This window comes from Nicotiana tabacum, chromosome 15, assembly GCF_000715075.1.
Source record: "Nicotiana tabacum cultivar K326 chromosome 15, ASM71507v2, whole genome shotgun sequence".
Lineage (NCBI taxonomy): Eukaryota > Viridiplantae > Streptophyta > Magnoliopsida > Solanales > Solanaceae > Nicotiana > Nicotiana tabacum.
This window is the reverse complement of record NC_134094.1, coordinates 12,460,193-12,474,528: the sequence shown is the minus strand read 5'-3', so window position 1 is coordinate 12,474,528 and position 14,336 is coordinate 12,460,193. Positions and strand designations below refer to the sequence as shown.

General features: G+C 36.7%; 1 protein-coding gene across 1 annotated transcript in view; it reads right to left on the bottom strand.

The window, feature by feature from the left end:
- Positions 1–162: 162 nt before the first annotated feature.
- The window catches only part of LOC107774451 (putative DNA (cytosine-5)-methyltransferase CMT1), a 28,949-nt gene continuing 14,775 nt past the window's right edge, over positions 163–14,336 (bottom strand). Inside the window, exons 4-21 of the mRNA XM_075230576.1 lie at positions 8,597–8,701; positions 8,372–8,491; positions 8,098–8,191; positions 7,054–7,244; positions 6,914–6,979; positions 6,581–6,829; positions 6,255–6,313; positions 5,840–5,906; positions 5,410–5,739; positions 5,101–5,169; positions 4,891–4,980; positions 4,704–4,791; positions 2,658–2,779; positions 2,485–2,586; positions 2,323–2,366; positions 2,153–2,222; positions 1,182–1,285; positions 163–591 (exon numbers count right to left, since the gene is read on the bottom strand). Coding sequence (XP_075086677.1) covers positions 423–591; positions 1,182–1,285; positions 2,153–2,222; positions 2,323–2,366; positions 2,485–2,586; positions 2,658–2,779; positions 4,704–4,791; positions 4,891–4,980; positions 5,101–5,169; positions 5,410–5,739; positions 5,840–5,906; positions 6,255–6,313; positions 6,581–6,829; positions 6,914–6,979; positions 7,054–7,244; positions 8,098–8,191; positions 8,372–8,491; positions 8,597–8,701 — 2,139 coding nt within the window. The 3' untranslated portion in view covers positions 163–422. The remainder of the gene's footprint in view (positions 592–1,181; positions 1,286–2,152; positions 2,223–2,322; positions 2,367–2,484; positions 2,587–2,657; positions 2,780–4,703; positions 4,792–4,890; positions 4,981–5,100; positions 5,170–5,409; positions 5,740–5,839; positions 5,907–6,254; positions 6,314–6,580; positions 6,830–6,913; positions 6,980–7,053; positions 7,245–8,097; positions 8,192–8,371; positions 8,492–8,596; positions 8,702–14,336) is intronic.

Genomic DNA, 14,336 nt, shown 5'->3' with positions numbered 1-14,336 from the left:
TTATAAGCTTAGCCAAACAGCTCCATTATACGTAACCAGAAAATTGTCTGGGGCAAATGAACCTTGAATATCAAGCTTTCTACACTAACAGGAATTTGAAGACTTCATATATTTTTTTAAGTATACGAGAAATTTGGGATAAGAGATAACTAAGACTGCAAATACCAAAAACGAGCTTTTTATAAAAAGGAGAAGTCATAAAGATAAGAAACAGGATCATATAAAGAGGTTTTGGTAGTTCATTGATCAATAATCAGTCAATCAACTAAGAGTCTAATCCCAATCCCAATCTAGTTAGGACCAGCCATTTGTATTCATTCCGATGAACGACGGTTCAAATTACAAGTAATAGGAATGGTGTACTCATGGATCAATAGTAGCTCTGAATTGGCGAATGAAGAAAGAATGTGATGAATGTGCACTCAATTTTGCAAGACAACAATGTCATCAATTGGAGGCTTTAAGAATGAGAAATTTGGTGGCAATTTAATAAGAGGCTCATTTCCAGTTAGCCTCTGGAAGGCAAGTCCAAGTGCATACCCGAGCGCTCGCCCAACAGGAACTGCTACAGCATTCCCAACTTGGCAATATCTACACCAAATGAAAAACACGATGAAGAAATACTTGTAAAAGGTATAAGATATAAGGAATAACTTGAGTAGTTTGACTCATATGATCATGTGAATGACATCAAACCAAAATATGTTGGGAGGAATCAATTGCTAATGGTTAACTCTTTACCACTTCTTCATTTTTAATGGTAAATATTGTTTAACTCTTTACCACTTTTGAGATGTACATATAAGAGAAGATCTTGGCTGCAATTACTTCAATGAGATCCAATAAATGTGATAAATTACAACAGTGACCAAGTTCATTCCACAATTTAAGGTTAGTGCATTAACAATTTAGTAATAATAATAATTCGCAACACCCCTTCCACGTAGCTACTTTTCCCATTTGAACATCATTCTCTTGTATTTTGGTCTTGTCGAAAGGAGAAAGATTATGCAACACAACTCAAAAAATTGGTTTCAAATATAATACAAATCACAGAGATATTTCTCTCATAGAGACGAACACTACATTTATATATGTTTTCTTTTCATTGCCTTAAGATCTTTAATTAGTAACTGAAATTGACAAGCTAATAAAATTACTTTCATCAGAAAACAAGATACCTTTCCTTGGGAGTGCCAGAAAACCTATAGAAATCTGGAAAACCTTGCAATCTTGCATACTCTCGTATAGTAAGAACACGATCCTGCTCTGGGTGTAAGACCGCCTGAAAAATATTGAAAGCTCAGAAAAGCCTACAAGTTCTATATTGCATATTTTATTGCAAGAATAACACCTAGACTTAAGGGTAAATTTTACAGAGTGGTGGTCCGACCAACTATGTTGTATGGGGCTGAGTGTTGGCCAGTCAAGAACTCCCATGTGCAGAAGATGAGAGTATGAGACGAGGATGTTGAGATGGATGATTGGTTTTACAAGGAGAGATAAGATTAGGAATGAAGTTATTCGAGACAAAGTGGGAGTGGCTTCCGTGGAGGATAAGAAGCAGGAGTCGAGGCTGAGATGGTTCAAGCATGTTAAGAGGAGAAGCATTGATGCTCTTGTTAGGAGGTGCGAGAGGTTGGCCATGGCGGACTTGAGAAGAGGTCGGGTCGAGGTAGGCCAAAGAAGTACTGGGGAGAGATGATTAGGCAGGACATGGCGCTGCTCCACCTTACTAAAGACATGACCCTTGATAGGAAGATGTGGAGGTCGAGGATTAGGGTAGAAGGGTTGTAAGTAGTTGATAGTTTCTCCTTTTCTTACTTGTGGTATTAGTAACACTTATGTCCCTTCATATTCTTAGATTTATATTACGTTTCGTATTTCCTTGTTACAATTTGGTACTGCTAATTCTTTTTCTCCTTTTTTTCTTCTCTATTCCTTTTCTGTTTTTTCCCCTCCCTCTTCTTCTTCTTCTTCTTCTTCTCCCTCTTTTTCTTGTTCTTCTTCTTCTCACCTTCTCTGAGCCGAGGGTCTATTAGAAACAATCTCTCTACCTGAATTAGGTAGATGTAAGGTCTGCGCACACACTACCCTCCCCAGACCCCACCTGTACTGGGTTTTCTATTGTTGTAATAACACCACAAAGTACCTGGGCACGATGATTAGGAAACGTCACTAAAGTTGCTACTGTTTCATCCCACCACAATCTTGCATATGGCCTACAAATTCAAAAAGGATTTAGTATATATATTGGATATTATCAATTAAAAGGAGATATAAGAACAAAGTATAACAAGCTTCTAAGGAAACATGCATTACCTTTTAGACTTTCCATGTTCAAAATTGAAGGCACAATCAGGAACCTACATTTCACAAGAATGATTCCTATTAGCAAGAATGACACGTTATTACGATAAGTTACAAAATTCATCATAATAAAGTCAGTACTTTTTAACAGAACAATAGTAACAAATAGCCTACCATGGGCTTTCCATTTGGTAGCACCTTTGGATCTTCTGTATCACGACGAGCCACATTATCCTTTCCCACAATTACACCAGGGAGGTCCCTGAAGTTCGCTCCCTACAATGGAAATATGTTACAAGGGCAAACATCTAAAAAACTTATTTTCAGTAACATAACAACCGTCAAACCTTTTTATGTGGGACTAGACAAACTCGCAAGTAATCGTCTTCTGCTAGTTGGCAAGGCCGATGATCAGACAAAACAGGATCTTTTGTTTCCGTATCTCTAGTTGATGAACACCCCACTATCTCTGAAGGAGTAAGAAGGAATCATTTCCACATGTAAAGGATAAGCATTCAGCTCATAGACACTAGCATGAATAAATTATGAAACTGAAGTCATTCCAGTAATTTTAAGTATTAGACTAAAAGTTGAGAAACTATATCATGAAATCTACTAACAACAATGGTTATATAGTATTTTTTTTTATACTATCAGAGAAACAAACATCTTGAAGCCAAAGTGTCAGATAAACTGGGAGAGAGGGAACATCAGTTTATTTGTTCGAAGTTTTTGAGTAAGTCTTTTCATGCCAAGTGAAGAGGTCAAAGGATGAAAAAAAGGCAAGTAGACCATGTACCATCTTATTGTATAATTCGTTGGACGTTCATTTATTCTTCATTTAAACTATAACACGTTACATAACAAATATGAGACGCTTTTAACAACTGTTAATCAATTCTCTTAGTTTCAGATGACGGTTACTTGAACATAACTTCTATCATACACCATGAGATATGTGGAATGTGAATCAGGAAGCATTTCAATTTTTCGGGACAAAAGTGTTCTGGATTGTCCTGAAGTTAAGATTTTTAGTTTAAAATTTCAGGACAAAAAAAGTATTGGCTAATCACTAAATAGCATTCCTGAAAATGGCTATCTCTGCACTTGCCCCTCAAATTTCAGCTGAACATTCCTTGAGAAATTTGTAGAATCAAATTCCTCATATCATACTAGAGTATGGTGTTAGCATTTAGATTTTGGCATGCAAAGTACCAAATTTTACTAATGCGTGCAGTGTACCTAAAGCATCATTGTTACACCGTAAAATGTTGATAATATGATTATCCAAGTATTTAAGCAATTGTATTACCATTGATCATCTTAAATTCACTTAAACAACTTTAAGAAGTCACCCTTTTTAACAATATAGAAAATTAGAGTACTAAAAAACTCATATTGGAAATTGGACACCACCCCATAAATTGCGAGGGCCACAAAGCTAATATGTTGTTAGTTTGTGTGTGTTCTAAATCGACAACTGCTTTAGATATTAAAATTTGATGCTAAATTTTTCCAACTTTTAAAATCTTACCGTACCGTACCCACATTGCATATTCACATCATGTGCCTAAAGCCTTAATATTTAATTCTCTCTAGACCATTCCTTAAGTCTGTTCTAACAGTTTGAATCATTTCCTCACGCTTCCAACAAAAATTAGCCACCCCCAGTTTTCAAATTACTCATCAGAGGAATGTTAATTTAAAATGCTGAGTCTTAACATTGCATATTCACATTATGTGCCCAAAGCCTTAATATTTAATTCTCTCTAGACCATTCCGTAAGTCTTTGTTCTAACAGTTTGAATCATTTCCTCACACTTCCAACCAAAATTAGCCACCCCCAGTTTTCAAATTACTCATCAGAGGAATGTTAATTTAAAATGCTGAGTCTTTGACAGAAAGAGCAATGTACATACACAAACACACACATAAGAAGAAATTGATTTAGAAGCCAATACAATCAAATAGAAGTTCTTAGAAAAAAATTAGAGAGCAAGTAATATGAAGAACAACAGCCATTCAAATTAGTTGCAGCAAGTTAACATATCCCATATGGTTGAACTTTAAATTTCTTGTACATGATTCTTCTTCCTTCGCATTTCTCAGGTAATAAAGGCCTTTATCCGTTAGCTGGTACGAGTCATTATTACCAAGGCATGCATTAGAACTTGTTTCATAAGGTACGCAAAATCAGCTCGGTCTTGTTACTGATAGGAACAGTTTCTCTTAACCAAAGTAAACATTTGTCACTCTATTTCTAGAATTTTCAGACCAGATCACAAGATTGCAATTGTAGCTTTTGATTAGAAATCAATGCAAACAGAATAACAAGAGAAAATAGCCCGAGTCCAACAAAAAAGGCTTTAACACTAATGTTTGAGAGAAATTACCATGTTTAGGTAATCTTATGTATTTCTGGAACTCCGATTCCGCGGGCATCTCATATGGCATTTCTTCACGAGTTTCATGCCATGTAACCTATAAAAGAGTACATCTATTATTCCAGTAAAAAGATATTTCTAAATAGATACATCTATTAAAATGAAAAAGGATCTCTAATAAACACAACAATCATACAGCTGGAAGATCAGATATAGCATCACGAAGAACAAGGGCTTCCTCAAGGTCACCGCGTGGTTGTCCTTCATCATAAGCAACAGTATTCCGCTGCAAGAAGGAAATTAGATGCAATAAATGCAGCATCAATATGAAAAGCCCGACTTACAGAAAGTAGAAAGAATGGCACAAGTTTTCAGGTAATAAAGGCAGTGAAAGTGTAAAGGATACCTCAAATTCAGGTGAGGGCCAATATTTAACAATCACGTCATGCGAAGGAAGTGGAAATGGGGGCAATTTCTGAACAAGAGAAAGAATAATTGAGATTACTTGAACATCGCATAGATGTAATCACCAACTATGGCCCAGTATATCAACATGAATTGAGAAATTTTCTACCAAATCCAGTTTAAGATCTTTACTGTTCTTTTAGAGAAGAAATAGCCTTTCCTTTAGAAATAACTATTCCTTTTATTCAGTAATTCTGATGACAACAGGCTAATGTGCCATTTTTTTTATATGTTTACTGAATATACTCACCTCACTCGGAAGTGCACCCCAAAAGAACACTCGCAATCGAAATTGTGGGAGACCATAACAACCAGCTGCCATAGTTCCCAATCTTGCTTGGTATCTCATATGTACCAAACGACTTAAAGCATATCTTCCAAGAGATGCTTTATCAAACCTCAATATGTCAGCCACATTTTCCATCAACACATATTTAGGCCGTAAGAACTCCACGACATCCATAAAAATAATAATTTGACGATTTTTCTCATCAGACAATGGGTCGTCAACATTTCTGTGGCGATTGTATCCACTAATGCCCTGGCAAGGAGGACCCCCACATATCATATCAACATCACCCTGCAAATATAATTAATCAGGAAGGGAAATTAAACAGGGATAATGATTCCAATGCCATTTAGTGGTAATCATTGTAAATGCAATTGAGGAAGTAACTTACTGGTAGAGGCAAAATTTTCAATTGTTGCCCCCTTCTAACAAATTCTTTTATGCTGTCTTGGCAATTTCTGAGAAAAAAATAAGTGAATTGCACGTGAAATTGAGGATGTGATGAAAATGCATAACAAAATGTTAAGATCTTCTGAATTTTCTTAACCTCAGAAACTCCTTTTTTTCTTATTTCAACTTTTGGCAACATTCAGTGTGAAAATCAACTGGTCTGTTTCTTTATATTTCAAAGCTGATAGTACTTCTAAGATTCTTCCAAAACCAAATATGATAAAGGAGAGTGTTAAGAGCTTGGATACTCAGAAAGAGAAACAGTGCTTCTAAATTAACTAACCAAATTTTTCGAGCAGCCAAAAATGAAAGATACTAGTAAAGTATGGAAGAAACAATATTTAGCAAGTACTTACTCCAAGTTCTCAATTGGCTCCCAAGTATCTTCACTTGGACCATAACCTTTCCACCGCACCTATAAGAGTACCCCAGAAGAAGAAAGCATCACCAGCGATATCAAAGCTAAGATCACAATCAAACTTGCAATCTAAAACAGTCAAAATAAACAATACAGAAAGTCAAGAATTAAAATTCACTCCTCCAGCAGTTTAATCCCATGGCTTCTGATAATCACCTAACACATTAACTTCAACTCGGATCTGCTTCTCTTTAAACAACTCAAGGTTTTCAACTCTAAGATTAAACTATGAAAACCAACAATATATGAAAGAAAAGTTTATACCTTAAAATGCAGTCCAGATTTTCCTTTGTTGTTCGGATCCCCGTAACATATGTCAACCAATCTCAATACCTCATATTCTCCAGAAGATGCCTTAGAACCAGCCTGGAAATTATCATTGTTTTCACCCTCATCTGCGTCGTCTAGCTCACAATTTGAGCTTGTTTTGAAATTACTACAGCCGTAAGTGTTAATTAGCTTCTCCCATCTTTTCAGTAGCTCTAGAAAATCCTCAACAGCTTCATTCCTAACCTAAGAAAAATGTTAACTATGATTGAATATTAGCTCAAACACATTGATAACCTCTCTCATGACTGCCACAAAATAAAAGCTTACATGTGTCTGAGGATGATTCAGTTTCAGGCTATCACAGGCAGACCTATTAAAATCAACTGCCCATTTCTAGAGTAAAAAAGAGAAATTTTAGACGCATAACTTAAAAGATATAAGATATGACTAAGAATTCTATTAATTACCGTCACAAGTTTAAGACCAGAGAGTTTGGTACCAAGGCACAACCCCATAGACATGCCACCACAACCAGCGTATAGATCCAATAATGACAACTTCGCTGTCATAGGTTCACAACTTGGCAATACCTCCAGAGGATATGTAGTGATAGGCTTATATGAAGTATCAGCTAACGAAGGGATAACCAAGCTCTTGACTGGATAGTTCAAAAGAAAAGCAAAGTTTTAACCAATATTGGTAGAGAAAAATAGAAACGGGTTAGGTACGATTACAAGCTATGCTACAAACTGCTGCAAGAAGTCCATTATTAATAACAGCATGGTACCATATGAACTGCTAACCAAAAACTACAAAATTTGAACTTGTATTGATGGATCATAAAGATACAAGCCACTAAAATGCAGACGGAAAGTAGAATGTTAGAAAATTTTGATGTCACTAACAAGTAAGCTACAAAAGGTACCCTCACATTCAAGATACAACTCCAACATCTTAAGCAAGAAAAACTTGACATTCATGGACACTTTGGAATGCTCCTTTTGCACAATAGTAGCAATGCCATTAACCCTTAAATTATAAAGAGTCTACCTGATTTCACTTGCCACCACGTGGCATCAACTAATGCGAATCCATGCTCTGGATCAACTACTGCTATCATTCTCGATATTTTATGTCATTTCTAATATATAAAAAATAAGACCAAATATACACAACGTCTCAATCTGACTAATTGTGATCTAATACATTCTTATTCATCATTCTCAGAAGAAAGTGACACTTATGCAGCTCGCATCTCATCCTTAACAAACAAATAAAAGTATAAAATAGATCCATGCCAATAGAAATTTCCTTATGAAAGTTAAAATTTAAAAGCAAAATAATTGATAGAACAGTCATGTTCCTGAAAAACACTGCAAATGGAAGTCATGAGCATCCAATGCTGCCTATTTTAGTAAGATTTACTACAGAAGGTATACGTCATCAGGTGTTTTCTCACGTTGTTTGAGCACATAGGACAGTACAAGATTATCTGTATCAATATAACTTACCATTATCCAATGTACGGAATGTGGAATAGTCAACACAGTATTCCATGTCGTAATAAAAGTGAGCAGGTGGAACATCCTTTGTATTCAAACCATTCTGCAGTAGTAACAAAATTGCAAAAGATTCAAGGAGCAATCCTCAACCACAAATATTAAGAGGAAAGAGCAGAAAAACAAAAGAAACAGCACAGTAGTCAATAATAGTGAACAATGGAACTAACAAGAGTAATCTTAAGCAATTTTAACAACAGGAAAAGAATATCAGGAAGGAGCATACGCTGGCTGGTAATTCTACCACATTGACTTTAGAAACAATGCAGTCTAGTGGATTATCATTCTCTAAAGTAGAGTAGAATATGCGCTTTGTGTCATGGAAAGAAGCAGCACCTTTCAACACCTGAAAGAATTATGCAGAGAGAATGTCCAAACGAATAAATCAGAAAATAGGGCTTCAAATACAATACATTAAGTGAAAGAAAACACTCTTATCAAAAATACAAACCGTATCTTCAGCTCTGAAAAACCATTGTACCCTGAAATAATCTTCACCCTCTGCTGTCTTGAAAAACTCCAAGATCCTGCCAATATGATTTTTCCTGCCTTCACCCTGAAGGAATTGTTCAACATGTAAATCTTACCTTCTTTTCAAGACATAGCCAGATGAGTGATTCATAAAGGTCACATGGCTGGCAAAGAAATTTCAACGTTTTGTATCAGTTCTGAAAATAATTTTTTCTTCTCATGTGTTGGCATCTCACCGTGGAAAAAACGATTGAGTTCAAACATCAGGTTGTTTAACAACATATAACATCATAGAACACAATAATACCAAGTTATTTCTGGTGACATCTGGCTTTTCAATCTAACTATGTTGCAGGAATCTTCTTTCGCCTTATACAGATATAGAGGATCAGAGAAGTTGAATCATTAAGTGACAAACTCGTGGTAGTGAGCAGCAGCAAGGACTGCTAGAATATGAACTTCAAATGAGGAACTTACTCGCGGAAATAGCATACACCCAATGTCATGTATGTTGTCTTAGCATGACAAAGACAAAACATACGAATTTCCTCAAAGGACTGGTATGAATTCTCAAGTAACATAATGATGCTCCAGTATCGCATACCAGAAATTCACCGCGTTCATGGTGAAGCTTCAAAGAAATGAGGAAAGGGGCAGAGTTCCACAGCAGTTGCTGTAATCCCGCTGAGGTCACAGAGGACGTGTAAAATAGAGGGAGACCAACCACCACAGTGGCGGTGAAGAATCAAAATGAGGATCACCGTGGTCACAGTGGGCTTCGCGTAATACGAGAAAATTTAAGAGCTTTTGTGTCTACTTGCTATGTTTTGCACTGTACTACAAAAATCGAGCCCTTAATCGTTTTGGCCATTGAAAAACAAGACTATAAGTCAATAGCTATTCTAGACGAGATTTAGAGAAATCCAAAACCAATTTCAAGAGATCTTTAAGATTTAAGGTATGACCTAACTCTAAATTCATGATTCTGCTTGAATTTCATTATGGATGCTGAAAATATAATAAAATAAATAAATGTGTGCTTTCACTGACAGCTTAAGATTCTTTGATGAGATGGTCATACAATTCAATATCACTGCAGGCAAAGATACTTGGTTCAAGTTTTACCGGCCCAATAATCTTTACGTGTTTGGCCCATAAAAGAATAAGACAAACCCACACGGGAGGTGACTTGTTGAAGACATAATGAAATGAATAAAAGTATGCTCTCTCTAACAGATTAAACTTTTATCTGAGATGTTCACACAATTCAACAATGGGTTAATGGAAACCGTGTTTGCCATCCAAGTTCAAGATTGAGATATTAGATGAAAACTAATAATTAGGGTTCTAGCAAAGAGCATAGTATAGTATTTGAAACCTAATAGGTTGTATACCACATTTCTAGGTTTTTCTCCCTAGGTGTTGGAGAATTTATTAGCATTGGTTGGAGTAGAGTCCTCGAAGAAACTATATGCAAAGAGTCGGAGATAACTTAAATCATAAATTATTTGATTTTATGCATAGTTTATGAAAGTGTTGATGATTCAAGCTTTTCTTCATAATGGTGGTACCCCGGCCAGCTTGCATGAACCTCGACTAACTCGCGCGGGTACTTGCTACCTCCCGCCATTACAGGTACCGGGTAACCATGTCCACCAAGACTTAGCCATATTGGAAGAGATAATCTAGTATTTTTTTCTTCACTGGAGTTTGAATTAGAGACTTCATGATTCTCTACCCACTTCACTGACCACTAGGCCACACCCTTTGGTGCTTGATGATTCAAGCTTTTACAAGTACCTTGTGTGTGTTTTACAAGTTATGCATGTATGGGACAAGTTCCAAGTTAATGAGTATTTAAGTTATGTGTTGGTAGACGTTTACCATATTTGAGTATCTAAAGATAAGTACTGACCATGAGCCTAAAGTTGTTTCACGAAGCATATAAGTATCTAAAGATAAGTACTGACCATGGGGTCTGGGGAGGATAGTTTGTACGCAGACCTTACCTCTACCCTGGGGTGGGTAGAGAGGTTGTTTCCGATAGACCCCCGGCTCCCTCCCTCCAAGAACTCCCCACCTTGCTAACCTTGCTCTTGGGGTGACTCTTGCTCTTGGGGTGACTCGAACTCACAACTTCTTGATTGGAAGTGGAGGGTGCTCACTACTAAAGCAACCCACTCTTGTCTAAGCTACAAGGATGTTTACAGTTGAAAAATTATTAACATCCTTAAGAAAGCATGTTTAAAGTTGAAATATACCAAAGCATTCAATTAAACTACACTGAGGTATGTTTTCGCTTACCAAGTTATGTGGATTACTTTGATACATATGATTCCTCTAATGTATGAGTTTGGGGAAGAGCCTAGAGAGGAAGCTTTAACATATCTGAGCTGATAGACTGCTCACAAGACCGTAGTCGTATTAAGCTTATTGGGTTGGGATCAAATGGCTTTGACATAGTTTATAGTGTACATGAATACCTAACTTATCGGGTTAGGATCAGACAACTATGGTATATTTCATAGTATGCCCCCGTTACTCAGCTAATCAGCTTAAGATCAAACTAGTTCAAGCTTGCCAAAGTATGAGTATAAGTTTTGAGTATCAAGTAAGTACAAGTTACAAATTTTGAGTATGAGCTATGTACTTGGGGCACAATATTGAGATTACCCAATCAAGAAGTATGAGTTTAATGATTCTTAGAATAACACTATAGCAATTATGAGTTTTATGAATTCTGATCTCAACCATTGATTCGTGTAATAAGGACGAAGAGGAAGACTTGGGTATTTGACGGTGCAACCAAAACCCCAAAGCAGGTAGATGCTGGCTAATCTAAGTAAGAATCCCATAAATCCTTAGGATGGTGGGGACTGGGGCTTATATAAACTCAATGGAGACAAACAATTAAACGGCCCTATTTATAAGGCAGACAGCATAAGACATTTGAGATAGTGAGGAGATGTACTCTGATGTAGAGAAATCAAACCAGGTTTTGGATTGAATCTTCTTTGAGGGACAAAAACAATGTAATCTCTCTGTGACTAAGTTAAGGCGAGAACTGGACATGTTGTACAATCATGATTGGAATTATACTGAGAACAGTCAAAAATATAACAAACTCGAGAAGGATAGAATCTATGATATATTTCATGGCCTAAACCGAGAGTTCTTACGGTTGTACTTTGTTTGGAACATTTCTCAAAAACTTTGTTTGGAACACCTGAGGGTCATTTGAGTAATGGATTTGCTTAAGATATAACCTTATCTTTTAGTTAGAAATATAGTACGAGTCACTTCAAAACTTCCGATTTGTCCACCTTTCCCTAATTTATAACTAGGACTCTTGTACTTTGTTTGGAAAACTTGAAGCAATTGATTTGGAAATTACAATCTCTATTTATCCCCTTCTTCCTTGTCCCTTCTCTCTAGAAGCCACTCTCCCGTTCTCCCCACCCCCACCCCCACCCCCACCCCACCCAATACCGTTCTTCTCAAATCTCTCCCTTCTCATTTCTTCTCCTTGCTTTCCTCCCTAATCCAATAAGCATAACATTCAAATGCAAGAACTTTGAGGCACATCTCCCTTAGCCACTCATAATCGAGAATGATCAAATGAACACATTCTATTACATGTCAGTCTAGCCATAATAAAGATAAACAATGATAGGTGTAATCTTGCCACAGATCAAGCAACAATGAAAGGGAACATTGGATACTATGCACCTAAACTTTCAGATGTGCAGCTTTACTGACTATTACAGGATAAATACACACACACAAAAATTAGTAACACTTATCATTTAGCTCTTTTCTACAAATATCAGTAGCTACAGGCTGAAACTTGTGTATCATCCAGCATGATGTCTATTTTGTAGACCATGGGCAAAAATAATCTTTTTCAATATATAGGTTTAGGTGGTTAGGGATAGTGATTTTTATATTCCATGTTGAGTTGTTTTCATAAATTTTCTATATTTCATGTCGTTCAAGAATAAAGAAATTCGTATTGCAAGTTTCAGAAGATCAACTAGAGAGTATCACATTAACCACTTATGAGTACCTATCAAAAAAAAAAAAAAAAAAGCACTTGTGAGTGGTGAGCCTTTCTTTCATGTATTCCCAGTGGAGCTGGAAATGACAAATCGCTCTTTACATCCATTGACTAAATGGAAGTTCAGACGCTATGCTTTTGAAGGTCTTCTATAAACACCTCTAATTTGCTGGCTTTCTCCTATTCCTGGCATCAGTATTCTTACTATTGCCCCATCACATGTTAAAGATTAGGCATGTCACCTTCTAATCTACCCAGCACTTCAGAAGTCTACTATAACTGTTTAAAGTAATTTTTTTGTAATAAAGATATAGATTATTCTTCAAAAGACTTTTACCATTTCATGTCAAATAGTTCAGGCACAAATATGAAGAAATAGAAAGATTCCAACCTCCAGTGTAAGGAACTACTACAAGTATTTTTATCATCAACTTTCTAAAGATATTGAGCATGCCAAATGTTGTCAAAGTATTTTTATCATCAACTTTCTAAAGATATTGAGCATGCCAAATGTTGTCAAAGTGGTTACAAAGAAAGCTTTGATGTTGTTGTAAACCTAAACAGGAAAACACATGTCTCCACTCTAATAGGTTTTACTTTTAGATCATGTCCTTGTTTCCCATCCCTATAAAAGTGCTAAAAAAGCTGGACAAATTAAGGAGAGACTTTTTATGGGAGGGGAATAGCAATTCTCACAAATTTAATCTGATAAAGTGGGACAAAGTTGTGCAGCTCAAGTGCAATGGTGGGTTGGGGGGTCAGAGATCTTGCCATGCAAAATAAGTGTCTGCTAATGAAGTGGTTATGGAGGTATGGTACAGATGAAACAAGTCTTTGGAAGAAGGTGATCAATGCTAAACATGGGGAAAAGGACAATTGGAGCACTAAAATTGTCAATGCCCCTTACGGAGTAGGACCTTGGAAGTATATTAGCAAGTTAGGGAATGAATTTTTCCAGAATGTCCATTTCAAGCCGGGCAATGGAGCACACATCAAATTCTGGAAAGATAAGTGGCTCAACAATACTACACTTATGGAGGACTACCCTAATCTATTCCACTTTGCTCTGGACAAGAACTCCTCAATTGCTCAAAACAGAACTAGCAATACCTGGGGGATGTGCACTTTAGAAGAGCAGCTCAAGACTGGGAGATTGAAAGCTTGATGGAAATGATAGCCAAAGTGGAGGCTTACAATATTGATGGGAATGCTTCAGACATGATGAGATGGGGCAGTAAGGGTAGTTTCACTGTCAAAGAATGTCATAGGCAGCTCAATTCTCGGAATCAAGTTCTTGATGCATGGCCTTGGAAGCTAATATGGAGGACCAAATTACCAGTGAAGGTCATTGGTTTCAACTGGACAGCCCTACATGAAGCTTGCCTAACTCAAGATAATCTCAACAGAAGAGGGTTTCAACTGGTTAATAGATGTTATCTATGCAGGAGGAACCAGGAATCTATCTGTCACCTATTCCTGCACTGTCCAGTAGCCATTGACATATGGAACATGTTCTATTGTATTTTTGGGATAAGATGGGTCATGTCACAGAATCTGAGAGACGTCGTACTTGAGTTGGAGTCTTTGGCCAGTTGATAAGTCCATCAAAAAGATCTGGATTATGATCCCTGCAGTTATTTTTTGGTGTCTATGGAATGAGAAC